This window comes from Scomber japonicus, chromosome 2, assembly GCF_027409825.1.
Source record: "Scomber japonicus isolate fScoJap1 chromosome 2, fScoJap1.pri, whole genome shotgun sequence".
Lineage (NCBI taxonomy): Eukaryota > Metazoa > Chordata > Actinopteri > Scombriformes > Scombridae > Scomber > Scomber japonicus.
The window spans coordinates 12,766,365-12,792,231 of record NC_070579.1 but is presented as its reverse complement, the minus strand read 5'-3'; the positions used below and the strand labels follow the sequence as shown (position 1 = coordinate 12,792,231).

General features: G+C 38.9%; 3 protein-coding genes across 3 annotated transcripts in view; all 3 read right to left on the bottom strand.

Annotated features, from left to right (window-relative positions):
- Nucleotides 1-1,854, bottom strand: part of LOC128377608 (monocyte to macrophage differentiation factor 2-like) — a 7,596-nt gene extending 5,742 nt beyond the window's left edge. The window contains exon 1 of the mRNA XM_053337574.1: nt 1,841-1,854. Within this exon, the coding sequence (XP_053193549.1) occupies nt 1,841-1,854 (14 nt within the window). The remainder of the gene's footprint in view (nt 1-1,840) is intronic.
- Nucleotides 1,855-4,219: 2,365 nt separating this feature from the next.
- On the bottom strand, nt 4,220-9,824 carry arpc1b (actin related protein 2/3 complex, subunit 1B). Its single transcript, XM_053337513.1, has 10 exons — nt 9,667-9,824; nt 8,983-9,125; nt 8,062-8,166; nt 6,652-6,874; nt 6,434-6,541; nt 5,695-5,931; nt 5,511-5,586; nt 5,115-5,314; nt 4,743-4,833; nt 4,220-4,639 (listed from the first exon to the last, which is right to left on the bottom strand). The coding sequence occupies exons 2-10, from the start codon at nt 9,044-9,046 to the stop codon at nt 4,601-4,603; spliced, it is 1,143 nt and encodes a 380-aa protein (XP_053193488.1). The 5' UTR covers nt 9,047-9,125; nt 9,667-9,824; the 3' UTR covers nt 4,220-4,600.
- Nucleotides 9,825-13,790: 3,966 nt separating this feature from the next.
- Nucleotides 13,791-21,677, bottom strand: arpc1a (actin related protein 2/3 complex, subunit 1A). The gene is made up of 11 exons (XM_053337547.1): nt 21,357-21,677; nt 20,309-20,403; nt 19,414-19,518; nt 18,424-18,646; nt 17,705-17,812; nt 17,437-17,540; nt 17,222-17,330; nt 15,807-15,882; nt 15,506-15,699; nt 14,017-14,107; nt 13,791-13,934 (listed from the first exon to the last, which is right to left on the bottom strand). Exons 2-11 carry the CDS (start codon nt 20,370-20,372, stop codon nt 13,896-13,898), a joined length of 1,113 nt encoding a protein of 370 aa, XP_053193522.1. The 5' UTR covers nt 20,373-20,403; nt 21,357-21,677; the 3' UTR covers nt 13,791-13,895.
- Nucleotides 21,678-25,867: the final 4,190 nt, after the last annotated feature.

The window sequence follows — 25,867 nt, the reverse complement described above, 5'->3', positions numbered from 1 at the left end:
ACTAGCTGACCCGGCCCAGAAACATACTGTCCTGTCCCAAATTAAAGGGTTCTTCACCCTGTATCCAACACTGGCCTCACGCTGTCTGACTGACTTTGTCTTTGGTGTGTGTGTTGTTTGTGTGTATTGTTTGTGCGTGTGTGTGTCAGTGCCAGACCCAGCAGGCTTGGCCGGGTCATTAATGACTTTATCAAGCTGGCTGATAATTACCAGGCCAGAGGCCAGGCAGAGAAACACACTAACTGGACAGAGAGGAGCAAAGAGCTGCGGAAACATCACAATAACTTCTTCTTGTATAACACGGAGAATGGACAGAAGGAATTATCTCAGCTTCGGTCATCTTATTGAACTGCGAAGACCACAACACCCAGACCACAACACCCGGTCGAGTTAATGGTGAACATCACTTAGCACAACAGCCTGTTTCATGTGAAAGAACATACAGTAATAGAAAGGAAGTCAAATGAAAAAAAAGAAACCTCAAAATATTCCAGTATTAAGTCAATTCATTGAAAAGTCATAATATATTAATCGTAAAAGTAATTTTACAGCCAAAATGCCAAATATTCTCTTGTCCCAGCCTCTTAAATGTGAGGATTTTCTGCTTTTGTCATTGTTGTGTCATTTTAAATTATACATATTTGGGTTTTAAACTGTTGGTCAAACTGAAAACAAGCAACACAAAGGCATTTATAGACTAAAAAAATCAATTAATGGAAGAAATAAAATCCTTGATAAAGACTATAATTGTGAGTTGTGGCCCTAGAAAGCAGTCAACGAGATGAGTGTAAATCTGAAATTTCATATTTTTCAGATAAATGATGGACATAACCACCTCCTGCCTTTATCAATTGTTGGATATTCTCATGGAGTATGACTGATAATAAACTGTAATATGATCATTTCCCCCACAGCCTTAGTGTATACCATGACAACACAGGGTTGACAAGATGTCAGCTGCTTTTGTGGCCTGCAGAAAATATAAGAATTAAAAATATTATAATCAATAAGTCGCTTTATAGAAATGAATCAACAACAATATTGATAACCAATTAATCGTTTCAGTCAGTTTAAGCCTCTCCAGTGTGAATATTTGCTGGTTTTTTCTTGCAAATTGGATATTTTTGGCTTGTGAGCTGATTAGAGACGTCAATCTGCTCTCTGGGAACTCATAGTGGATTATCATTTACTATTTTCTGATATTTTACAGAAGAAATAATCGATTAACGGTGAGAACAATCAGCAGATGAGGTTACAATCTTCCTACAGTGGGCTACAACCCATCCTTAAAACCACGATGACAGCCTGGACCAAGACCCAGGGCTCCCATGTGAAAGTCCGAATATATAGTGAGCCGAAGAGGATGAGGACAAGAATTGTGTGTGTATATATGTGTATGTTTGTGTATGTATGTGTATGTGTGTGTGTGTGTGTGTGTGTGTGGCCTACTGTGTCTCAGAAATGACTACATGCACTGAAAGAAAAGGCAGAAGAGAGAGAAAGAGAAAGCGAGAGAGAGCGAGAGAGGATGAAGGAGGAGAAGTGGCAGGAGTGTGTGTGTGTTGCTCTTAATGACGCTTGTCAAGCAAATAATAAACCCTGGGCTACAAGATTATTACATCATCAGCTATAAAGATATGTTGAAATGTAAAATGTTGACTTTACAAAATAAAATGTTAAAGAAAAAGAAAAGAAAATAACCCTCCTCAGCATCCTCCCCAGCATCCTCCTCCTCCTCCTCCTCATCATCATCATCATCATCAGGCTTCAATATGAGAAACATTTCTAATTTATCAGGCAATAATTATAATAATGGTGGTTACAAAATGATGTCACCTACCTTACAAGATTCATTTACAGTGGAAATAAGCAACAGTTGACAGCAGAGACAGACAGTATGGCCAAAAGCCTGCTGATTCCCCCCTCTCTTGAGTGTTGAGCCTCGGTTTTTTGATCAGTCCTGCTCAGATTGTAATTGGGGGGGGGGGGCTTTTTTTAAAATTAATGTAACGCCGTTTCACCGGGAGGACGTCGTCGTCTTCATCTCAAAGCAGCACTGGGAGAGAGGACGGCTGCATCCCGACCCAGCTGCCTCCAGAGGACCGTGTCCGGAAATGTGGGCGTCGCGGATGGTCTCTTGAGGAGCCTGCAGCCGGGTTTCCTTTACACGGTGGTGGAGGAGGAGGAGGTGCAAGAGGAGGTGGAGGAGGTGTGCAGGTGTGTGCAGACTAGGAGGTGTTTGTAGTCTTTCTCTCTACCGGAGCTCCATCACGACTCGGTGAGGAGGGCTGTGTTTTCCATCACTGACGGCTGCCACATCATTTTCTGAGGCACTGATTCACTCACACAGCTGAGGATATTTGCGTGCCTGCAGTTCCGGTTCCTGCCTCTAGGTGGAGATGCAGGCACGGGAGTTGGAGGCTGGTTGATGATATAATATAATAAAATAATGATGGTTTGAGTTTTATTATTACTATGCCAGGCTTTAAAGAAAACATGATTCAGGGAGCAGATGTCCCTGCTCAGATGGGCTATAATCACTTAAATCTCTTGCTTTTAAATACGCACTTGTACAGACAGGCTTTTTTTTTTTAAAAATGATAATATTGTATAATTGCTGCTCCTTTTTTGTTTTATTTACTGTTTTTATTTCAATGTTTCATCTATTTATGCTTGATTATTGTTTTATTGTTGTATTGATATTGCATTGTGTGAAGCCCCTTGTAACTTCGGTTTTGAAAGGTGCTATAGAAATAAAGTTTATTATTAGCATTATTATTAATAGTATTATTATTATTGTCGTTGTTGTTGTTGTTGTTGTTGTTGTCGTCCTCAGGTGGACTTTGACCCAGGAAGACAACAGGTGTGATTATGTGCTCCCTTTTTTTATTGAAATGTTTCAAAACAGTATCCTGACTAAACTTTGACATGTACCAGTCTGTGATAATCCATCAACATATTTTCCTCTGATCTTGAATTTAATTAAAATAATTAATAATTTCTGCTTTTTTTTTTCTTTTCTATTTTTTTAACTCAAAAATACATAGTTTCATTTAAATGACCATAATTAAAAATAAGTGTGTAAAGGTTGTGGTAAGAAGTTGGAGGTTGAACAAAGAACTGGATGATACTTTATACTTTATGCATTATAAACAGTCAAACTGGGTCAATTTTAACTGGGGAGAACAAAAGTTGCATTGTTGACGGGAAGACTGTGACTCTTTATAAAGCACAAGGTATAAATTATAACCCAATGCAGTGTTAGACCTTATTAAGCAACTTCATTCCAACTTATTACCACAACTTTTTCACACATTTTTGGAAATTATGCTCAATAGGCCTTCTTTAAACCTCTAAACTTTGAGTTAAAATTGACCCAAGGACAATGAATTAAATGCCAGGAGACCAGATCCACACAGTGAAACCTAACCTGCCTTATAAAAGATAAGCCACCAAAAAAGTCTGAAACATTTGTAAGAATTAAAGAAAATTGTGAAAATTGTCGAACACAACTTTTCCCAGAGCTCAAACTGATATCAGCAAATAGTTTTTGTCAAACCAACAATTCATAACACAAATATATTCTAATTACTGACAAAATCAGCAAATGTTGCCTTTTTGAGGGACTGGATCCAGAAAAAAATCTTTACTTTTTAAAATGACTTACAGATCTCCTCCACAAATGTTTAATATATGTAAAATACTGAATAATAATTTGTATATGCTATGATTTTTACAAAAGAAAAAGTTTAATTGTGTTGTTAAAATCTTTAAAATTACATCTCTTCCTTAATGTGAAAATAGCTTACTAGTGTAAAAAATTAGCACACATGTCATTATGCACAGTGAAGCTCAAACATTCAAGTGTAGAAACTGGACCAAGACCACACATTTTTGAATGGAGGGGAATCGTATTAGTTGATTGTAAAATAGACTACCTAGAACTGATCAATACTTTCAAGTAGTATTTGACTGTATTTCTTGTCAATTGTTAATTTCAGTTCGTGCTGAAGAAGAAATACCCAAAACATCTTTGCATTTTCCTCTCTGTGCTTATATTGGACAGTTCTTTTTTTTTAATTCTGCAATAAAATGTAAAAAAGGGAATCTAAACAACATTCGAAACCAACTTTTTTCCGAGTTCAAAAGTCATCATGCTTAACTTCCTCAGGTTGTTAAAATAACACATTGTTGTAATGAACGAGGCATGGTCGAGTACTGTAAAAGCAATCATTTATTAAATGCATATTATGACCAGCATAAGCTTTAACAAGTACTGCAGCCTTTCTTTGTGACTAATATAAAATACCTGCTTTAAGCATTGAGCTCAGACCAAGCTCTTTGTGATTATACTAATCTAACTCATTAAGTACCATTTGCAAACCTGTGGTCAGGCCCTCTGTATACAGTGTTGAGTTTTACAAGCTCAGCAAAGAGCTTCAGAGGGATTACAAACACTGTTTGACCCACGTCTGATCGTTTAACCTCTATATAAAAAAAATACCTGATTAAAATATGGCCAAGAAGCTTTGTGTGATAAGGCAGCAGTTTTCTTCATATACCCAGAAGCTACTTTACTTTTGGTACTATAAACTTCAGTTCAGACTATCTTCAAGTCCTTCATAGCAGACTCCAGACTCTGAAAAAAAGAATTGGAAATATTCAGTGTATCTGTGAAAACATGCCAGCAGGATGTCATATATGCAGTGTGTGAATGTGAGCAGTGTGAGTGTGAGTGTTACCTTGACATCCCAGATGCCCAGTCCTCCATCCATGCCGGTGGTGCAGAACTTGGCACACTGGTTTCTTCCCCCCTCCAGCACCGAGATTTGGCTGAAAAATAGTTTGAGACAATTCAAACTCGTTGTACAACAAACATAGCATAGCTTCAAATAAGAAATTATATTAGGTAAACATCCCTAGTCATGACGCTGGCTTGTTAGATAGTTGAATATTTCCAGGTCAGGACAGATGAATAACTTAACTTCACTCCTACTCTCACTAACTGATGTATGACTTGACTTATAAATATACAACTCATTAAAAAACGTGACTGTTTTGAAGATAAATCTACGGCCATAGCTCAAAACATGTATTCTGTTTGCTCTCCGGACCTGATGCTGTTCTTGTGGAGAGTGTTCAGGTCCTTCTCGGTGCTCTGGGTCTCCGAGGCACGACGGTCCAGGTTCTGGAAACGTTCCCTGGCACTGATGCCCTTCTGGGCCGCCTGCTTAGGAACGTCCAGCTTGCCACCAAATGTCAAGCTGCCTTTGGCACCGTCGAACACAAACAGCATCGGGTAACAGTCATGGCCCTGAAGGAGCCGAAACATGTGAGGACACAATTAGTTAGAGCTGGAAGATATGTGGATATAATATCGACTGGATAGAGGCTAGTTTGTGATTAAGAGTCTTTAGTGAGTCTCATTTGTCACATTTGGTTCTCTTGCCAATCAGATACACACTAAATGTTTCTAAATAAAGTAAAATAAAGAAGTTTTTAATACTCACAGCTGCTACTAAGCTGTTCTCAGTAATGAAGGTGACACACAGCAGAGGAAGTGTCTCAGAGCTCAGACTGCTCACCCTGTGAGAGTCATAAAAAAGGTCAGAGAGCACACCAAAAACACACACACTCATACACACATGCAATTATTACACACAGACACAGGTATGCTGCTCCACCCTCTCTTACGTGCTGGTCTTGCCACCCTCTGCAAGAGACAGAGAGGAGTCATGGGAAGTCCAGGCCAGGCGGTTGCCAGAGTGTGAGAAGCACACACTGTGCACCCAGCCACCGCCTCCTGTTGAAGCCTGGCTCTCAGCTCCGGACCCTCCGGACTCAAACAACATCTCTCCAAACGGCATCTTGCTGCCCCAGGGAGTGGGGCCAGGCTTCTCCTCCACCTCTTTTATGTAGGCTGAAAACACCCTGTGGGCGAGAGGATTTGGATGTGAATAAGACACAAAGAAGAGAGAAGGAGGCAAAGAGGACAGAAACAATGGTCTATACACGGAGGATCATCCAAATTATACTTATCATATATTCTGCTCTGTTGTCTATAAGACGAACTTTGTGTGAAAATCCATTTATAAGTGAAATGATGACACTTCATCAAGATGCCAGTGTAGGTTTATTGTTGAACTTAAGATATTGGATTAATGACTTTGGTTTACTTTTTAGAGTTACAACTGGGGGCTAAGACCATTTTTAGTTTATTTATACAGGAGAACCTCACATTTCCTCAGAGGGCTTTAGAATCTGTGCACCATAGGACACCCTCTAACCTAAGAGCCTCCATTCATTTAAGGAAAAACATCCAGAAATAGCTGCCACACGTGCAGAGTAGACAGAAGTAACAGTGGTAGGAGTAAACATAGTGATTAGAGGTTCCTAAAAAGTATATTAACACATCTGTGTGATGCACTGATACCTGCATTTGAAGTCACAGGATCCAGCTGCCAGCAGGACGTTGTTGGGATGCCAGTCCAGGCTGAGGATGGTGGAGCGGATCGGCTTCTTGATATGCTTGCACACCCACCTGTAGATGACAACAGAGCATGCTGGAGTCTCTCAAAGTGTGGCTAATAATAATCAAATGCAGCCTTTTTATGTTTATTAGGAACAGGAAGCTACCCCCTAAAACCTCACCAGTCATTTTCCTGCTCAAAGTAGCAGATGGAGATGAGGCGAGAGCCGCTGCCTACAGCAAACTTGTTCTCTCGTGGCGACCATTTCACACAGCGTGCTGCGCGGTTGATCCTGAGGATGACCAAGGTGGGTTTCCATGCACCCTCTTTTAGGGTCCACACATAGGCGTTACGGTCTGCTCCGCAAGTAACTATACGGTTACTGTCTGGAGCCCAGTCAATACCTGCAGAGGAAAGAGATAGTTACATTTCATCCCTGTACACCCATCATAATATACACTCACCAGTCGTTTCATTAGGTACACCTGTGCAATCCAATAAAACAGCTCTGCCAAAACTTCTACTTTTATGAAGCTCATCCAGTTCCTGTTTTTTGTGACATTGTCAGAATGGTGATAATTTGACTTTATATTCATTATTGAGGCCATAGTGGGTGATGGACAGTGATGTACTGGAGTGCACTGTATTGAATTTTTGTATTGAATGGTGTTCCTAATATTTTGTCCACTTCATTAACATACATGAGGGGGGCAAAATATTAGGAACACTTTTCAATATAATGCACCTCAGTACACCACCCCCACCCGCTACAACCTTAAATAAACATAAAGCAGAATTATCACTTCCCTGACAATGTCAACAAAAACTGAAAGTAGAAGCCATGTAGATGAGTTTATAGCAGAGCTGTATTGGATTGCATTAGATTGCGCAGATGTACCTGTAATAAAGTGGCCAGTGAGTGTATATTTAAATTTATAGTTCGATATTTAGGGAAACCAATAATCTCTTTCTCGTCCAGTTAGTTGAGAAGTTTGCCACCACTCTCATATCTGTACGATATGGCTGGATAGCTTAGCTTAGCATGTAGACTGGAAACAGGTACTCTGTCCAAAGGTAACAAATTGACTATCTGTACCCGTATTCATGGTTTCCATTGGTTGTCTGGCAGCCTCCCAGTGACAACATAACTCCATGCAGTCACTACACCCACCCAGCAAATAGTCTGGCACATAAAACCTCCACACACAAAACCCAAGCGTGATGTTTTAACACTTTGGTATGGATTAAACTAACAAAATATAGATGTATATAGATGTCCCAAATGCACTATTCTTTTAAATCCTATAATTTGTTTATTAGATACCACTGGTCAGGATTGTTGGTATTTTATAAGACATATAGATTCAACGTTATTTGTAGCCAGGAAATGCATTACTATCCACTGGAAATGGTGACTTACCTTCTCAAACTATTTGCTACTTGACATTATTTAAAATATCAAAGAGGAAACCACAAAAATGTTTACAAAACTGGCCTCTTCGTACGAACTGTGGTTTTTGGGGCTTGTGTTTGTGGCAGATTAATAGAAAAGCTTTGAGAGTTAATCAGTTTGTGTGTGAGTGTATCTCACCTGTCACCTGCCCATTGTGCTCCTTCAGTTCATGGATCTTGTTCCACTTGGCCCCATCTTTCTTGAAGATGTGGACCTCATGGTTGTTGGGACAGAGCGCAATCTCTGGAGAACAAAGACACTTTTCAGCACACTGTGCATCAACAAAAAACTGTGATGCAGATTAGTGAAACGTAAAAGGGGAATTCATCAGCGTGAGGACGAAGTACAATGTGATTGACCAGAGAAGTTTATGATCAGTAGAGTGGAACATACTGCAGAACAGCTGACTGCATGCATGAGAAGAGGAAAAACTAGAGAAATAGAGTATGTATCTGCCCCCAGGCAGCACACAGACACATGGTATCTTTAAATAGACAATGTGCGATAACTGCGACCTTCCTTCTCATAATGTTGTAGCAAACCCTGCACATGTTTTAGTCAGCAGATGAGTCAGGAGCAGCGTTTGTCTGAGAGCAGCAGTGTGGGTGCTTCAATGTGCATTTTTGTGTTCTTTCGAGTGTTCAGCCTGCAAGCTGAAAAAACTAAAGTGCCCAGCTTTCAAATTGAGTAAAGACTCTGACTGTATGACTCTACCACAGCCGCATGTTACATCCGCTTTTAGCAGAAACCAAAGCGCTGATCAAAACAGCCAAATATGGCATTAGTTTCCTTCAGCTAAAGAGCACAAGAGCCTCTCAGAAAGCCCCCCCCGACACCACCCTCACTGTTACAGGAAACAGGAAATACCTTCTCCCACCTGGGAGCCAATCACAATCCTCCGACTATTACACTGTTTGTTCTTTGGCGCAGACACTAGTCGAGGCAAGATGTTCCATGATGTCTGTGATTGAAACGGTGTCAAGTTTAGGGATGAGATGACTCAAAGTCACAGAAATATAAACCCCGAGTGACAATTCATAGGGGGCGGAAAAGACTCACGGGTTCGATCTTTGTTCCAGGCATGGCAGCTAATTGGTTCCAGCAGGAAGCTATGGTACGCCATGGCCAATCAGATGTTTGATGCAGACCAGGAAGTGGTGTGAGGAACCGGTGGCTGGTGGGCTGAGAGATAACAGTCAAGTCTGGAGAAAAAACAGAAGTTGCAATATTCTTGTTAAAAAAGAAGAAGTTACAAACAAAGAATTAAGTTTAAATGAACTATTTATTCCAAAACAATCGTAAATTTGCAAAGACTTTTTTTGAGTTACTTTAAGAAGTAAAGCATCAGCTGATTTTAACTTTGTCTGCACGGGAAGACGCGCACTGATCTAATCTCAGGTTGTGTTAATCAAATCCAGACTGACAGAGGCATGAGAGGAATGATACAGGTCAAGGGTAATAAACCCCCCCCCCTTGAACAAACTTTACACTTTAAAGTTGGAGCACACAACCAGGAAATAAAGCCACACATCACATCTCCATCACAGTCAGTTACTTCACTCATAAAAAGAAACTTGGGTATTAACATCCACCTTTCTGAGCTGTGTGTGGGTGAAAGACAGCCTGTTGCACACTCCTACTTTTTTCCTGAAAATCCATTACACTTACAAAGAGTGTGTGTGTGTGTTACTGACATGTCTAAACATACTCAGTCAACCGTTGAATAATTTCTAGGCTACTTACCCTGAGGGCAGGACAGAGATGAAAAGCTCCAGAGAAGAAAAGAAAGAGAGAGAGAGGGAGGAAGAGCAAGGTGACGGATCAAATAAAATGAAGAGGGTGTTCAGCTCGCGGACTCTGGCCAGTCAACGCGAACGCCAACGACAGAGTGAGCTCAGGAAGAGAGAAGCTGAGCTCAAGAGAGGGAGGAGAGGTCAGAGGGGGAAGTGGAGGAGGGTACAGTGGAGCTCAGAGAGAGAGACAGCAGGCCGACTCAACCCTCTGAAGGGGGAAGACAACACAGGAAGTTTATTCAGGCCTGTGTTGAAGTTGGAAAAGATCACGATGTGTAACATAGTTTAAAAATGGGAGCAAACTTTTAATTTTGCAACAGAAACAGAGGAGGAGTAAAGACGTGGTGATTTTTTTTTTTTTTGCTTCAGTAAAACTAGGAAGAGAGGGAGGAGCAAGAACACAATACTATGTTTTGCACAAAAAAAAGGAGGAACTGAGGAGGGGGGAGTAAAAAAAAAAAGAAAAAAGAAAAACTTGTGAAGCATGAAAGACACCAAAAAAGAAGGGGGAGGGACATACAGGTCACTTCTGCATAAAGAAAGAGGAACAAAAAAAGAGGCGGGGAAGAAAAGTAAACTGCAAAAAAAAAAAAAAAAAAGTGTGAGGAAAAAAGGGTGGGGTCAAAAAGAAAACAAGGTTGACTATGTATTACCTCTTTTTTCTTTTTCTTTTAATGTCTGACATCATCCTGTCATTTTTTTTTTTTTAGTATCTGTGTTTAAAATGGAGAGACACACTTTTTCTTTCTGTGCCAGTTTTTCCCTCATTACTCATAATTTCCAGGAGGAGTAAAGCGGGGAGACGACAGAAGAGGCAGTCAGTGAACATCTGCTGTTTCCAGTAGAGAGCGACTGTATAAGGAGCTGTAACTGACCTGAAGTGGCCTCAATTTAACGTCACACCTCTTTAGTTTGCTTGTTTTTTTTAGTTTTTAAACATGTATTGATGAAAATTGACTCTTATATTATCACTTTTTTTCCCTCCAGTAAACCTGCTCTCATCATTTAAGACAGGGATGTCAAACATGTGGCACGTGGGCCAGATCCGGCCCGCCGAAGTGTCTAATCCGGCCCACTTTCCTTATTCCTCCCTTACTTCCTTTCTGTCTTCTTTTTCTTCCTTCCTTCTTTCCTTCCATCTTCCTTTCTTTCCTTTCTGTCTTCTTTTTCTTCCTTCCTTCCTTCATGTCTTCTTTTTCTTCCTTTCTTATTTTCCTTCCTTCCTTCCTTCCTTCCATCTTTTTAATGATCCCGCCCGCGTGAGATTAAATTGGGCATTATGTGGCCCTTGAATGAAAATGAGTTTGACACCCATGATTTAAGAGGTGGCAATGTTGATATGTAGGTCCGGACAGATATACTCCATTCATGTTCCCCACAGGACAAATTATAATAACTTATAACATATAACACATCATCAGTAGTTAGTCAGATAGTCACAATAACGACTTTTATTGGACGATATATTGTCTCAGAAACAATCGTGATAAACAATATTATTGTCATTTGAAGATTATTTTATACCACTGATATAATGACTAATATAAAGGGGGGCGGGGGTTGGATTGGAGAGTGCAGACTGCCATTATGGGCCAGGACAGAGTTATATATTTACCTTTAATTCCATATAAGCGATGCTGCTTGTTTCTGCAGTCTCCACTCAGGTCGTGCACAGTGAAGAATGGAGACGACGACTTCCTTATTAGCCAATGTGACATGAATAGCCTCTTAGCTGCTAATGTGAAGTGTGGCAATACTGAGGTTAAAAAAAAAGAAAAAAAGAAATCATGTTCATGTCAGGGTCTCTGCATTTTTTTAGAACAAATTTAATGACTGAAGAAGACTTTTTAAAAACTCTTAAAGGAAAAAATACCATTGCTGAAACATATAATAATGCAAAAGCAGGATTTTACTGTTGTAGTGGGTTGAAATGAAGCTCATTTTGAATTCATTTATATAGGACTGTAACTAATGATTAGTTTCATTATAGTTCCAACTGCTGATTATTATTTGTTTTAACTTTAATTAATAAGTTGATTGGCTGGTTTATGTAAAATAATGAGAAAATAATGATGAATAACATAAACTAAACAAATATAATTACACTCTGATAAAATTGAATGCCCTTAACTCTTACAGTTCAGGTCATTTTAAGACATTTTTAGACCTTGAATACCAAAAACTGAATTTAAGACATTTTAAGGATCCGCCCATACGATAAGTCGACATGATGATGTGGATAATTACATTACTGCACGATTAGTCACTAATAGGCCTATGCATTTGTCAACTTCCTGTCAGTTCTTACTTTAATAATTAAACAAAACTTGTGTCTCAGCACTTTCTCACTACACTTACCAACTAATTGAGAATTTGTACCAAGGCTCTTTCAGACACTTTCCTCTAATGCTTAATTTTTTTTTCCTCACTCATAAGTCACTCTGATTAAAAGTGCCTGCATGACTAATGTACTGTAAATATAAATCTGATGACCTTCCCATTAACCTCAGCGGTACTAATTGATTAAGTTAAGCATGCTAAGGAATAACACTAAGATGGTGAGTATCTCCTGGCAGACATCAGCATGTTAACACTTAAAGCTTCACAGAGATGTTAATGTTGCAAAAAACAAAATATACAGTTTAAAACATCCATAATTGTTAAGAAAAAAAGATACAAACCTAAAGCAGAAATTTCCCCTCTACTTGTTAGCCTAACCCAGGGGTGTCAAACATGCGGCCCGTGGTCCAGAACCGGCCCGCCGAGGTATCCAATCCAGCACACTTTCCCTCTGTCTGTTTTCCTTCCTTCCTTCCATCTGTCCTTCTTCCTTCATGTCTTGTTTTCCTTCCTTCCTTCCCTCCCTCCCTCCATCTCTTTAATGGTCCGGCCCACATGAGATCAAATTGGGCTGTATGTGGCCCTTGAATGAAAATGAGTTTGACATCCCTGGCCTAACCCTTATAAACTTTTTATATTCAGGCTTTTCTCAATATCGCTTTCTAATTAGCCTCTATACATAATTGTGTGTAATTGTGTCAGCTGCACTAAAACATTTTTAAAAAGTTGTCAAATATTTCCATTTATGTATATTCTGGGTCAAGTTTCTGACTTAAAGAAATGTATTTGGGTTTTTTTTCTTCTCTTCAATGTAAAAAAAAAAGGGTCTAAAATAAAATAAAGTGCAGTAAGAGACCAAAAAAAAAAAACCCACCATGAATAAAAGCACCTCGTATCTATCCGCCCACTTGTGTCAGCGAGGAGCGAGCACAAAAGGAAGAGAACAAGTCGAGTTGAGTTGTGTTCTGTAAATGTATTTCATCTTTATTTCATGTCTACCTCAGTTACATAGAAATCCTCCATCTTGTGTTGTTTTAGTGTAGTAGCTACAGAGTCTAGTGCTGGCCAGCCGTGACTCCGCACAGGGTTTAAAGACAGCTGCTTTCTCTCTCCACCATCAGATCCTGTACAGCGCTCTACAGCCAACCAGCAACATGACCAGAGAACATCAATAAACCCGGGGGCCTAGTTTTTAAACAATGACTTCACCTGCTGGAGAATATTTACCATCCTTTCCAGCGAGTTGAAACGTCACATTCTCCGATCTACTAAAAAATATTGATATTCAGAGATCATGTCAAGGTTAATCTGAGGTGAAATACAGTCTGATTTTTGGATAAAACACACCGTTTTAGTGTTCATCTTTTGGTACAGGAGGTTAGAGAACATAAAAACACACATTTTCACGTCACGTTTTAATACGTGTCAGAGGACCTTTCCCCACTTTGACACCTGGTTATCCTTCATTTAAAAACAAACAAACAAACAAACAAAAAAAAAAATCAACAGTGATGTCACACGTCAGCTCAGTGTGTGTAGTGTGTGTGTGTGTGTAGTGTGTAGTGTAGTGTAGTGTATGTGTGTTTACTTTAGTGTGCGTGAGAGTGTTTGCACACACCCACCAAGAGTGTGTTAGGGTCTGGTCAGTGCTTCAGCAGACACTCGATAAGGTGGTCAGTTGTGTAATGTTACTGGCTGCGTTGCAGGAGGGGGAGGGAGGGGGGGTATGAGGGGGATGAGGGGGATGAGGGGGAGGAGGAAGGGTGAGGACTGAGGTGGGGGTGGGCAAGGGGGCAGAAGTGAGGCCGCAGCGTCTCTTCATTCATTCACAAGATTTCTTCACATGATGCGGAGACCCTGGATAGAAGCTTCTAGACTCTGAGGAGGAAAACACACGAGGGTTAGTGCTGAAAGAGAAGAATATTTGTGTATGTATGTGTGCGTGTGCGTGTGTGTGTACCTTAAAGTCCCAAATAGTCATTGCTCCATCGATGCCTGTGGTGCAGAACTTGCGACAATCCCTTTTGTCTCCCTCATAGATAGACACTTGGCTGGTGGACAGACGGAGATTAAAAATAGGATTAAAAAAAGAGGAAAAGTGTCTCTGTTAAAAAAAAATAATTATGCATTTATGCTGACAACCAATGTAACCGTGACAACAGCCTGTCACCGATGATCAAAAATATACCCAATACCATGTACATACATTAGGAACGTGGGAACAGAAATAACGAAACAATATTCATTTTAGTGCAAGTAGACATGAACGTTAATCTCTAAAAAGGATAATGGATAATTAATTCAAGGGGAGTGTTTTTCCAAAATTAGGCTAAGAAGTACTGGAGGCACCCGTTAACTAGAGAAGAGACAGTGTATACAATTAAATGTGTACATGCTGGTGGTAATTATTTAGCGGGGGGGGGGAATGTGAATTCATTGCCTGTTTTGTTTTTTAACATTTATATATTTCCAAGATTAATAATTTCTTGTTCAAATAAAGACAACATCGAATATCAAATACAATATTTCTTCTTTAAATTAAGTATGAAATAGAGGAGGTCCTGTTATATTTAAGGAATAAGAAAAGAGAGAAAAGGCTTCAGGGAGGATGTGTTGTATCTCTAAAAAGAACTGTGTATAAAAGGGTGTGGGTGAGGGGGGGGGCTCGTTGTATATTTGGGGCGAATGCAGTACATGTTACATACACAGCTACACTGTTCCTCTGTTAATCTTTTCCAGCTTTATCCAGCCAATGTTTTGTGTTACATAACGCACATTACCGCTGTAGTTTTGCTGGGTTTCATGAGCACTCTTCTACAGGTCAAGTCAACTGTAGCTGAACGCTACATTTACCACACAGCTTTGTAGTAAGGTCACTGTCACTTTCCTTCTCTTCCTTTTAGATGAGTGGATATCCTGTTATTCCTCACTAGTCACATCAGACTACATATCAACTTAGATTTTGGATATTGTAATACGGAATAAATGTATCTTAGTTCAGTGTAACTTATCAGACTGTCCTAGCTGCTCTATTATCTGCCTTTAACCACTCATTATATCCACAGTACTGATGATTATTTATCAGAAATGTATGTGTAAATATTTAGTGAAAGCACTAGTTGTCATCCCTATAATATTGTCACATTATTGATATCAAAGTATTTGGTCAATAATATTGTGATATTTGATTTTGTCCATATCGCCCAGCACTAGTTGTATTTATTTATGTGATTGAGGCCTCCATCAAGACTGTTAACATGTACACATTTACAAAAATATATATATTGCACCCGTCACCTGTGTATAAAAATATAAAGAGAACTGAGAACTCTTGGGGCTCAGATGATCAAAATGTCATATATTGAAAACTCAACAAAACTCTGTTGTAAAATGTCTCTAATGGTGAATCCTGCCCTCCGCTGGTCCCTGCTGGCTGTGTGTGAACCTACGTGATGCTGTTCTGGTGCAGTGTGTCCAGGGCAGTGTTGCGGTCCTCTGTGGTGGCTCTCTTGTCCATGTTCCTGAAGCGCTCCATGGCAGAGATGTTCCTCTGGATACTCTGCTTGGGGAGGTCGAGCTTAGACACAAATGTCAGCGTCCCACCGTCGTCGCAACGGAACAGCATGGGGCAACAGTCGTGGCCCTGGAGACGCCGACAGAAACACACAGGGTACGTTTAAAATCCAGTACCTCACATTTATGCATGGAAACAGGTGACAGTGTGTGTGTGTGTGTGTGTGTTATTCTTACCGCAGCTACTAGACTGTTCTCTGACACAAAAATGACACTGATGAGAGGAAGGAACTCCGTCTTCAGCTGCGAAGGACTAAACACAAACATACCAACCATTAACTTTAGGATCTGCTGGTTTAAACTTAACCCTTACATACTGTTGAGGGTCTAATTTGACCCATTTCTTACATTTGCGGGATGAAAAAAAAAAAGAAAGAAACACCTTAAAAACTTTTCCTTAGAGGCAGAAATTTGATGACTTATCGTAAAGTGACCCAGAATATCCAGAAAAAAAAGAGAAACATTTCTACTTTCTAAAAATATTTATGCACATTTAAAATAATTAATTGAAATATTCTCCTGTGTAAACTAACATGGGACCAATACATATGTAATATGATTGTAAACTAAAGATTACATTCTCTCTGCTTTCTTAAAGCTTCACTAAGGATTAATCACCAATTTATTAAAGACTGATGATGATTTGTAATCCCAAAATTATGTATATAGACCAATTTTGAGGAGATAAAGAAAGATTAATCAGGCAGTGTACTACAAATGATATTAAAATGTCATCATAGAAATTGGTGCAGTTTTCTGACATTGTAGTGTTCGCTGTAGTCAAGTCTTTGCGGACTCTTCCACCAACCCCCCCCCTCAGTTCATGTCCCCTGCAGTTTGTTGACGACACCATATAATTAGTTAAGTGCCGCTGTGGCTCTGATTCACCTCCTCATCTTACTGGCACCTTAATTTGATGATCGGATTATGACTCATGGCTTATAAGCAGCACCAACAAACATACAGCGGACACCAATATGCAGCGATTGAAACTGATTTTTTTCATGTAGCGAAAGAAATAGAAGCACTTTTTTTTATTTTTGTAAACTTTTTTTCCCCTCCAATGTGATGGATTGCTCTTTCATTTTAATATAATGAAAGGGGGTTGCCCATTGTTTAGAGATCATCAAATCACTTAACCTCCTCATCTAAACTCAAAAAGACCAATCTGTCAATCTCATCTCCCCGTTTGGTTTGAAGAGATGAAAACATTTCATCATTTTTGGTTTTTAGTTGCTGTGAAAACAAGGAAAAAAAAAAAAAAAAAAAGGCGACAGATCCACTTCATAATCCTTTGCATCTTAACTACTGCCATCGCTTCTGATGGCTTTGTTTGTATTTTAATATTTTAATATAACTTGAAATTGGCACTTTTTATTATGTGTGGACACAAAGCTCCAGAAAAGAAGAAAAAGGGCAAATACTATATTTATTGTAGTATGTCAGAAATCCTATGGTTAAGAATACTTCTGACTATAATGTAGTTGGCATAAAATAAAAAATAAAAGATATTTCTGGGATTAATTTGATTCATTTATCAGGAAGTAATTGCTGGTTATTGCTGATCTTTTCATACATAGGCGTTAACGTACCTGGCAGTCTTGGAGCTGTCCACCACAGTAACAGTGCTGTCATGGCTGACCCAGGCCAGACGGTTACCAGAGGCAGAGAAAGAGACTGAGTGGACCCAACCCCCTCCTCCTAACAGACACAAAAAAGGCAGATCTGGTTTAGTTCAAAGTGCAACATGAAACGTGTTTTTTTTTTTTTTTTTTTAACATCACACACAAAAGACACGGACACAGACCTGCTCCTCCAAATTCTGCTAGCACAGCCCCAAATGGCATCTTGCTGCCCCAGGGTGTGGGGCCTGGTTTCTCTTCCACTTCCTTAATGTAGGCTGAGAACACCCTGGAGGCCAGAGAAGGAGGGGTGGGAGAGTGAAAGGCGAAAAAAAAAGAGAGAGAGGGGGGGAGAAAAAAGAGTGAGAGGAAGTTGGCAGGTTTTCAATCATTAAAAAATTCATCTCTTGCCTCATCGGAAATGTTTAAAAATTCACTGTCCATGACTCTCACCTGCATTTGAAGTCGCAGGATCCAGCAGCCAGCAGGACGTTGTTGGGATGCCAGTCCAGGCTGAGGATGGTGGAGCGGATTGGTTTCTTGATGTGCTTGCTCACCCACCTGAAGCACACAATACGAAATATTAAAATAAAAATATGAAAGCACTTCTACTGTATATTTAAATCATGCATTGAGCTGATCAGATACACAAATATCAATGGGAGAAAACATGAATCTGGGAGTGTAACTCAGCAAATATAAACTGCTTTTGTAAAAAAAAAAATCTCTTCCCCTGAAAACCTAATTTTGGTTTTATCATGACTGACAAAACACATCCAGGTCACCAAAACATAAAATGAAAAAAGTAGAAGCGGTTAGCAGCCCTGGATCAACAGATAGAGTGACGTCTTACACAGAACATCTGGATACAATGTAGCTAAGTAAGAGCACAGTGAAAGAGTCATTTGGAAACATGTTAACTTTGGTTTGAAACATTTATTGCCACATCTGCCTTAGTCTTGTTATGGTATCCCAATGTAAAAAAGAAAAAAGGAGGAAAAAGGGGTAATTATCATGACTGGTATTGATAATCTATAAATGAAACCTTTTTTTTCTATTTTCTGACATTTTATGAACAAAACAATGAATCAAGAAAATAACTATAAGATTAAATCGATAATAAAAAATAATCGTATTGAATTCAATTTCAACATTTTCATCAATTATCTCACCAGTCATTCTCAGATTCAAAGTAGCAGACAGAGATGAGTCGAGCTCCGCTGCCGACTGCAAACTTGTTCTCCAGCGGAGACCACTTGACGAAGGTGGCGGCTCGGTTGATCCTGAGGATGACCAGTGTGGGCTTCCATACGCCCTCCTTCTGGGACCACACATAGGCATTACGGTCTGCTCCACATGTCACTATACGGTCACTTTTGGGAGCCCAGTCAATACCTACAACACAAGAAAGACAATAATTAACCCAAAGATGAATCAAAAATTATAGAAGGTGGAGCTGCAACAATTTCTCCATTCAAAGATTTACCAAAAATGTTTGATGATCAATTAATAATTTCAGTTGTTTTTCATGCAAAAATGCCAAAAACATTTGATGATTCTCGCTTCTTAAATATGAAGATTTGCTGTTTTTCCTCATTATAGACGACAGTGAATCTAAACAATATCATAAGATTTCGACTGGTAGACAAAACAAACAATTTGAAGACATCACTGTGGCCTCTAAGACATTTCACTATTTTTTAATATTAATAGACTAAACAATCATTTGACTAATTGAGGAAAAAAATTAGCAGATTAATCAATAGTCAAAATATTCATGGATTGCTGCGTTGATAGAAAAGAGACCAAGTGAATATAGACTGACTATAATAATAATCATAATGAAATTAATCATCAGCCCGTACTTCTGACATCATAAGCTTTCATACTGATAACTTTTGGAGACACAGGCAGAACTTATAACACAGGTAGAGGACTTCCATCTGTATATTACCTGACATTTAACCATTGATTATCTACATCTACAGAGATACTTTATGAATCCAATAATCATTTTAGTAATTTTTTTAAGTTGTAGCCTCAGAAATGTGTCAACAAAACGATCAAGAAATCGAAATCAAGAAAATAAACAGCAGATAAATCAATAAAGAACATAATTGTCTCACACTGGAGATAATTGCATCAGCTGTCTCACTGTATACCTGTTATGTGTCCATTGTGCTCCTTCAGCTCATGGGTCTTCACCCACTGGTTGCCACTCTTCTTGTAAATATGAACTTCATGGTTGTTAGGACTGATGGCAATTTCTGTGGAGGGGGTGGAGAGAGAGAGAAGGGAAAAATGTAAACATGTTGGACTTAGAGTTAACGAACAAGCTAGACCAGTTCCTGGTATCTGCCAAACAACAAGCTGGACAACTTAAATGTTTAAGTTGAGAAATCTTCCAAACACAAACTGACACAGCCTTATTTTAGTTAGCAGAAATTACTTTCCTACTCACATATATTTATAATCACTTTTTTCTAATAACCTATCATTAATTATATGACCTGTAGCCTATTGCAGTTAAAGGACAGGTTCACACTTTTTCAGTTGTGTCTTAAAACAACAGTCAGGTGCTCATATGAAAACTGAAAGAGGTTTTTTCTATGGCCCCACTGGATTGTAGGGGCCGATGCCAATATTAGAGAGTAAAAATATAAGATGATAATATTATACTTACAGAGAATATACTGATAAATACAAGTTTTTTATAGTGATCCCCCAAATGTAATGTAATGAACGTATAATATTTTAAAGTTATATCAGCACCTATTGGGCAACATATTCACCAATATGATCTATGATAGGTCAATATCTGCAGATAAAGTCAGCTGACCAATATATATAAGTCGGCTCTAGCTTTTTCTCGTTGCTACAGATGTTGGCCCTGATCACTTACATAGTTAAATACATTATGATGGGATCTTATGGTCAGTATGAACAGGGGGGATATGGTATTTTGGCATCTTACTATTGCCTTAAGATAGACTTGGTAAACATTGTGAATGTGTCCTTTAATTTGTCTGTAGTGTATAATGAAGATAAGTTATTTACGTGTCCTGTCGCGGTTCCACGCGTGGCAGGTGATGGGCTCCAGCAGAAACTGATGAAGGGACATCTTTGTCTGGGTGTGGTCCTCAAGTGGAGCTCTGCGAAAGTCACACAGCACAAAAAAAATAACTTAGTGAAGCGACCAAACACAAGCAACGACTGAACTTATCTCCTCCGGCGATAAAAAACCTCTCCACAGCTGACAAAACACAAATACACATACACATAAACACATATCAAGTCTCTCATATTATTTCTTAAAAGGGGACAACAAGTTAACTTTATTGCAGCTCGGGTTTCAGCCTGTGTTAGCAATCAGTCAAAACACTGAGAGCTTGCTTATTGAATGTCACCGAGCAAAAAATACAACTTTCACTCAGTTAAACAATTGTCTGCCCTAGAGTTGCCTTAAATGTTCAGTTAGTATATTTTTTACGGTGATTTATTGATAATATAGCCGAGTGGGTCAGTTGATTTACTCAGTGTAAATCGCTAACATTAGCAAACGTTACCACCCTTACTAAACGTCTAGCTGATGTCAGTTAGGCCTAGTAACCAGATTGGTCATTTTGAAAAATAACATCAATAAACTGGCACTACACTTGTTGGGGACAACAAGTTAACTTTATTGAAGCGTTACTCTGGTTTCAGCTTGTGTTAGCTCGGTTACATTAGCCATCAGTCAAAACACAGAGACTGCTTAAGATTATTGAATGTCACCGAGCAAAAAATACAACTTTTACTCAGTTAAGCAATTTTCTGGCCTAAAGTTGACTTAAATGTTCAGTTAGTGTCATTTTTACGGTGATTTATTGATAATCTAGCCGAGTGGGTTAGTTGGTTTAACACTAGCAACCGTTACCACCGTTACTAACGCCTAACTAGTGTCAGTTAGGCCTATCAACCAGATTGGTCATTTTGATAAATAACATCAATAAACTGGCACTACAAGGCCTCCCTTCTCTGCATCAGACCCCAGCTTTTCCTGCCTTTATCCCGGACGGCAGCTACACCATTAACCCGACTATTACGCTAGCCGCTGCGAGCTTACCTCCAAAAAAGGGGGGGGGGTTCACTCTCGTTAGCCGGCGAGCTAAGTCACGCTAGCTTGGAAGAAGGGGGAAAAAGATTAGATCAGGAGTGGACCTGAATTCGCGGACTCTGGTCAGTCGACACGAATTCGTCCAGGAATGTTGAAGGGGGAATGTCAAGACGGCCGGGAGGAGACGACCGGGAGCATCCGGTAGCTAAAACTCGGCAGCAAAACCCGTTGGATGCCTTGGCTGACAGCTAGCTTAGCATCATCACGCTAGCTGTGTTAACATTCAAGTGAATATTAAAGGCTGCTGGCTGGTCTCACGTCGACGTCTCTAAAAACTGAGGTCAGCACAGTAGAGCTCCTCTGCTGGAGCAAATGGGGATCAGCAAAAAGTCACCTAACCGGTTACAAAACACCACCATCTAGTGCAGGGGTGTCAAACTTGTTTTAGTTCAGAGGGGCCACGTACAGCCCAATTTGATCTAAAGTGGGCCCAACCAGTAAAACCATTAGATAGTAACATACAAATAATACATAATATGTATTATAACTTTACTATAATAAACCACCTCATTTTCTTAAGAAGAATGAGTGCAATTTCAAGGTACTGTCAGTTTTTTTTGTCATGTTATTTTGCACAGAGGCTGCTGATTGATAACAATTTGCACATGAATGATTTAAATAAATGGTCATGATGTGAATTAATATATATGTTTTTTCAGAGGATTGTATTCATAATCAAGGTGGAGAAAAAAAACGTCTGAAGCAGCAGAAAAATTGGAATTACTTCTCTTCAGTTTTCATACTTTGCAAAGTTATCCAGTGGGCCGGATTGGACCCTTTGTTGGGCCAGTTCTGGCCCACAGGCCATACGTTTGACATCCCTGATCTAGTGCATAGCTGGGATAAAACTGTCAGTATCTAATCATCTTATGCAGGGATGTGGCTGAAAACCAGTCAGTCTTGTATGAACTGGAATCAGGGGTCATTTTTTCCCTTTTTCTAATATCATTATGAAATGTGACCCATGTTTTTACATTTTAGAGCTGTAAAAACACTGTAAAACGTTTATTTTATCTGGACTTTTCCTAATGTGACCCACAGTATACGCAAATGGAAATAAAATGCATAATTTTTTTTAATGTTTGTGCAGCTGATACACATTTTTATGAATGCAAATGTACATGTTTGACCTGTGTTTATTAAAAATAATGTTTATTTGTTTTTTAAATCAGGATTTAAACATGTATTCATCGTATTCTATAAAATGTTCTTCGGGACCATATAATAGTGACTGTGAATGTCTTTTTTCCACAAGAATAAATCAAACGTGTATTAATGACTGATGGGGAATTTATCAATGTGAATTGGTGTAGAGACTAATTATGAGTCAGAGTATGTAAGAGTTAAACCAGAAGACAATTTTTAGATATTGTACTCAAAAGGAAAATTGCACATATTAATGTTCTTTGTGCCAAATCGTTTCAGAAATTGTGGATTTTGTAATCTGGGACAGTTCATGCTGAAATCTGGGACAAGTTTGTAGGCTTAGAAATACTTAGAAATACAAAGCAGCCTTATCATTATATTACAATAACCATTCTGAAATGTGCATACCCATATTTGGTCATTTAATTTAGTAGACCTACAATTCTTTTATTTGCTTTCTTCATCAGATATGTTAAAAAACTAGTATCCTGTATGTTCGAATGTGTAATGTTAAACAATATAACTTACACAGTACGCATACTAAGCTTTAAAATGATTGAAAAAGTAAAGAGATAAATGCACTGGAGCTTCATTGTCCCCTTATCATGACCCTAATACACCTTATTTCTAATCTCTGAACTTTTTCCCTTAGTAAAAAAAAGAAGACCCATGAGCTGTAGTGTTATCATTATAAATTTACATTTCAACTTTTAATCCCTGCCCCTCTTCCCTGTCATCACACGTTTTATGACTCTTTTGCACTACTGCCTTCTTCTACCTCAGAGACTGTTGTTGACACTTTTCCTCTCAGCAGGACATTAAAATAAGATAAGAAAACATAAGATATTCCTTTATTAGTCCCACAATGGTGAAACCTGCAGCCTACACCCTACAGCAGCAAGTTTGACAGTAGAATAGAAGAGCAGCAATAAGAAAAAAAGAACAATAAATAATAAGTACGAAAAACAATAAGAACAATAATAGTAAAAAATATATAGAAAAAAACGCCTTAAATATATACAACCTATTTCATTATAGTTTGTACAATCATGTTTATTTCTTGTGTTAAATGGTTATATCGTATATTGTTACTAATTCTTGCTTATTTATATTTTCTGCTTTCTTTTTTTATTGTTATGTTCAACAGTGTGAAACAGGTTTTTCTTGCTGTAATCAATTTTAATTTAATTTAATCAATTTTTTTAATTTAAAAAAAATCTAAAATCAGCATTAAAACATGTTGTGTGATCATATTCTATAAGATCTTCTCCTGGACCATAAAATAGTGCCTGTGAATGTCTTTTTTTTCTCTCCATAAGATGAATCAAACATTTATTAATGACTGCTGGGGAACTGATGAATGTGAATTGGTGTATGAGTCAGAATATGAACAGTAGGCTATGTAAGGGTTAAAGATACCACCGTTGCCTTATGGGTAATAGCTTCATTAACCAATCAGATGAGACTTCAATTAGCATGTCTCCATCACACCTGGAAGGCCTTCAGATAATAAATCTAGCTCCAAACATCACAGCACATTCACTCTGTGGTTCATCTCCTAACAACCTGTGGCTCTGCAGGCATAACATTGAGACAGCAGCACTGACATCCTTCATTGATTTCTTTTGGTAGCCTACCAATGGACGACACCGCAAGGCGACCCACACCGGGATCACCTTTGCATCCTCATTCGCTATTGTGTAAGATTCCAGTTAACTAAAAGAAAAGAAGAGATGATCATAAATGGAGTCACTATCAAAATCAGATGATCCGCTTCCTACGCCTCCACCACCGTACCTCTTACCAGGTAAAAAATGTCCTCGATTTAAATTATATTGCTTGTTGAAGTAATGGTTAAAAACTCCAAATGTGTATGCTTTTGCCTATAGATGAAAGTCAAGCAGATGTGAGGATCTACCACATTCACTCACCCTTCAGCCCTGCACCACCTCCTCCTTCCTTCTCCTTTTCTCCTGGAGTTGCGTGCTCGACTCTACCAGGTTCACGCTCACTTTCTGCCTGCATATTGAATATTACGAACAGGCCTGAATGTCACGTCTTATTTGCTCATGACTGATTGTTTCCCCCTAGACTCAAATGCAGATTTTAGTGACTTATTTCAAGTTGGGGAAGAATTGATTGTCTTTCTACTGTTGTAGATCAGCTGATTTCTACCTACATAAATGTAATTCTACCGCTACTACCAAAAAGTATGACCACCTGCACACTTTCTGCTGCTTTCTAATACACATTGTGCATTACATTTTAATTTGTAATCCACCTAATTAATAAAAAAATGTAACGGTACTAATCAGAAGATATTAAGGGCTTTGGGTGTGGTGGTTAGTGATTGTAAGAAACACATTTCAAAATAAGGGTTCCCGTTTCTCCTCCATAGTGCCTGCTTCCTATCCATCTACTCCGAGGCCGAAGTTTGTGAACTACGAGACCGAGCTCTGTCGCTCTCCAGCTCTGACAACATGCCCCTCTTGTCAGACTCAGGTCACCACACAGGTTACCTACAAAGTTGGGAAATACGCATGGCTCATGTGTCTTGTGTTCGTGCTATGCGGGTGAGAGGAGACGCACGCGAAGGTCCCACTCTAATTTATCCCGCATCAAACACTTGCCGACTGAATGATTTCTACCTTGCAGGTTGGTGCTTGGCTGCTGCCTGATTCCCTTCTTTGTAAGGAACTTCAAGGATGCCTGTCATACCTGCCCTCGCTGTCGACGGGTCCTCCACGTGCACAGCAGGACCTGCTGTGAATGAACACTCACTGAGTGGCTCAGTCAGGATGGGTTCAATTATATAGATTAAAACATTTAAATGTAAAATATTGTAAAGTGGAGAAGAGTCAGTTCCAAACTTTTAAAAACTGAGTTTTAAACTATATTTTAACCAGGTTTTGTAACAAAAGCATATCAAATAAATGTGTTCTGTGTTTCAACATGTGTTCTGTCTTTTTGATGGTGAGCACACTCCAGGAACAAATATTTGAATACATTGGATGTTTGCACCTTGTGTATATTTTGCTTCAGATGGATGATACTTAACTCCTACATACATTAACTTTGGAAAATTAATTAATTGCAATTTTCTAATGTATCTAGGCTAAAATGACACAATTTAATGTTTTTTTTAAATGACCTTTTGTATTTCAAGATGCATTTCCAATTTAGGGTATAAAAAATATCAAACATTAATTGGAATTGTTCATGTGCCAACTTTTTGGCAAACATTTTAGTTATCAGTTAGCTACTTTCATGTTCTACATACAAAATGTAAAGTGAAAAGTATTGAACAATACATA

Coding starts and splice junctions, on each gene's coding strand:
- arpc1b (XM_053337513.1), bottom strand. CDS start 9,046: ATGGCGTACCATAGCTTCCTGCTGGAACCAATTAGCTGCCATGCCTGG. Junction 6,542..6,651: donor TTTGAGCAGGAAAATGACTG/GTGAGGTTTTAG, acceptor TGTCATCTACAG/GTGGGTGTGCAAGCATATCA. Junction 5,932..6,433: donor TCCTGTGACTTCAAATGCAG/GTATCAGTGCAT, acceptor TCTCGCCCACAG/GGTGTTTTCAGCCTACATAA.
- arpc1a (XM_053337547.1), bottom strand. CDS start 20,372: ATGTCCCTTCATCAGTTTCTGCTGGAGCCCATCACCTGCCACGCGTGG. Junction 17,813..18,423: donor TTTGAATCTGAGAATGACTG/GTGAGATAATTG, acceptor TGTGTGCTTCAG/GTGGGTGAGCAAGCACATCA. Junction 15,700..15,806: donor AGAACAGTCTAGTAGCTGCG/GTAAGAATAACA, acceptor CGGCGTCTCCAG/GGCCACGACTGTTGCCCCAT.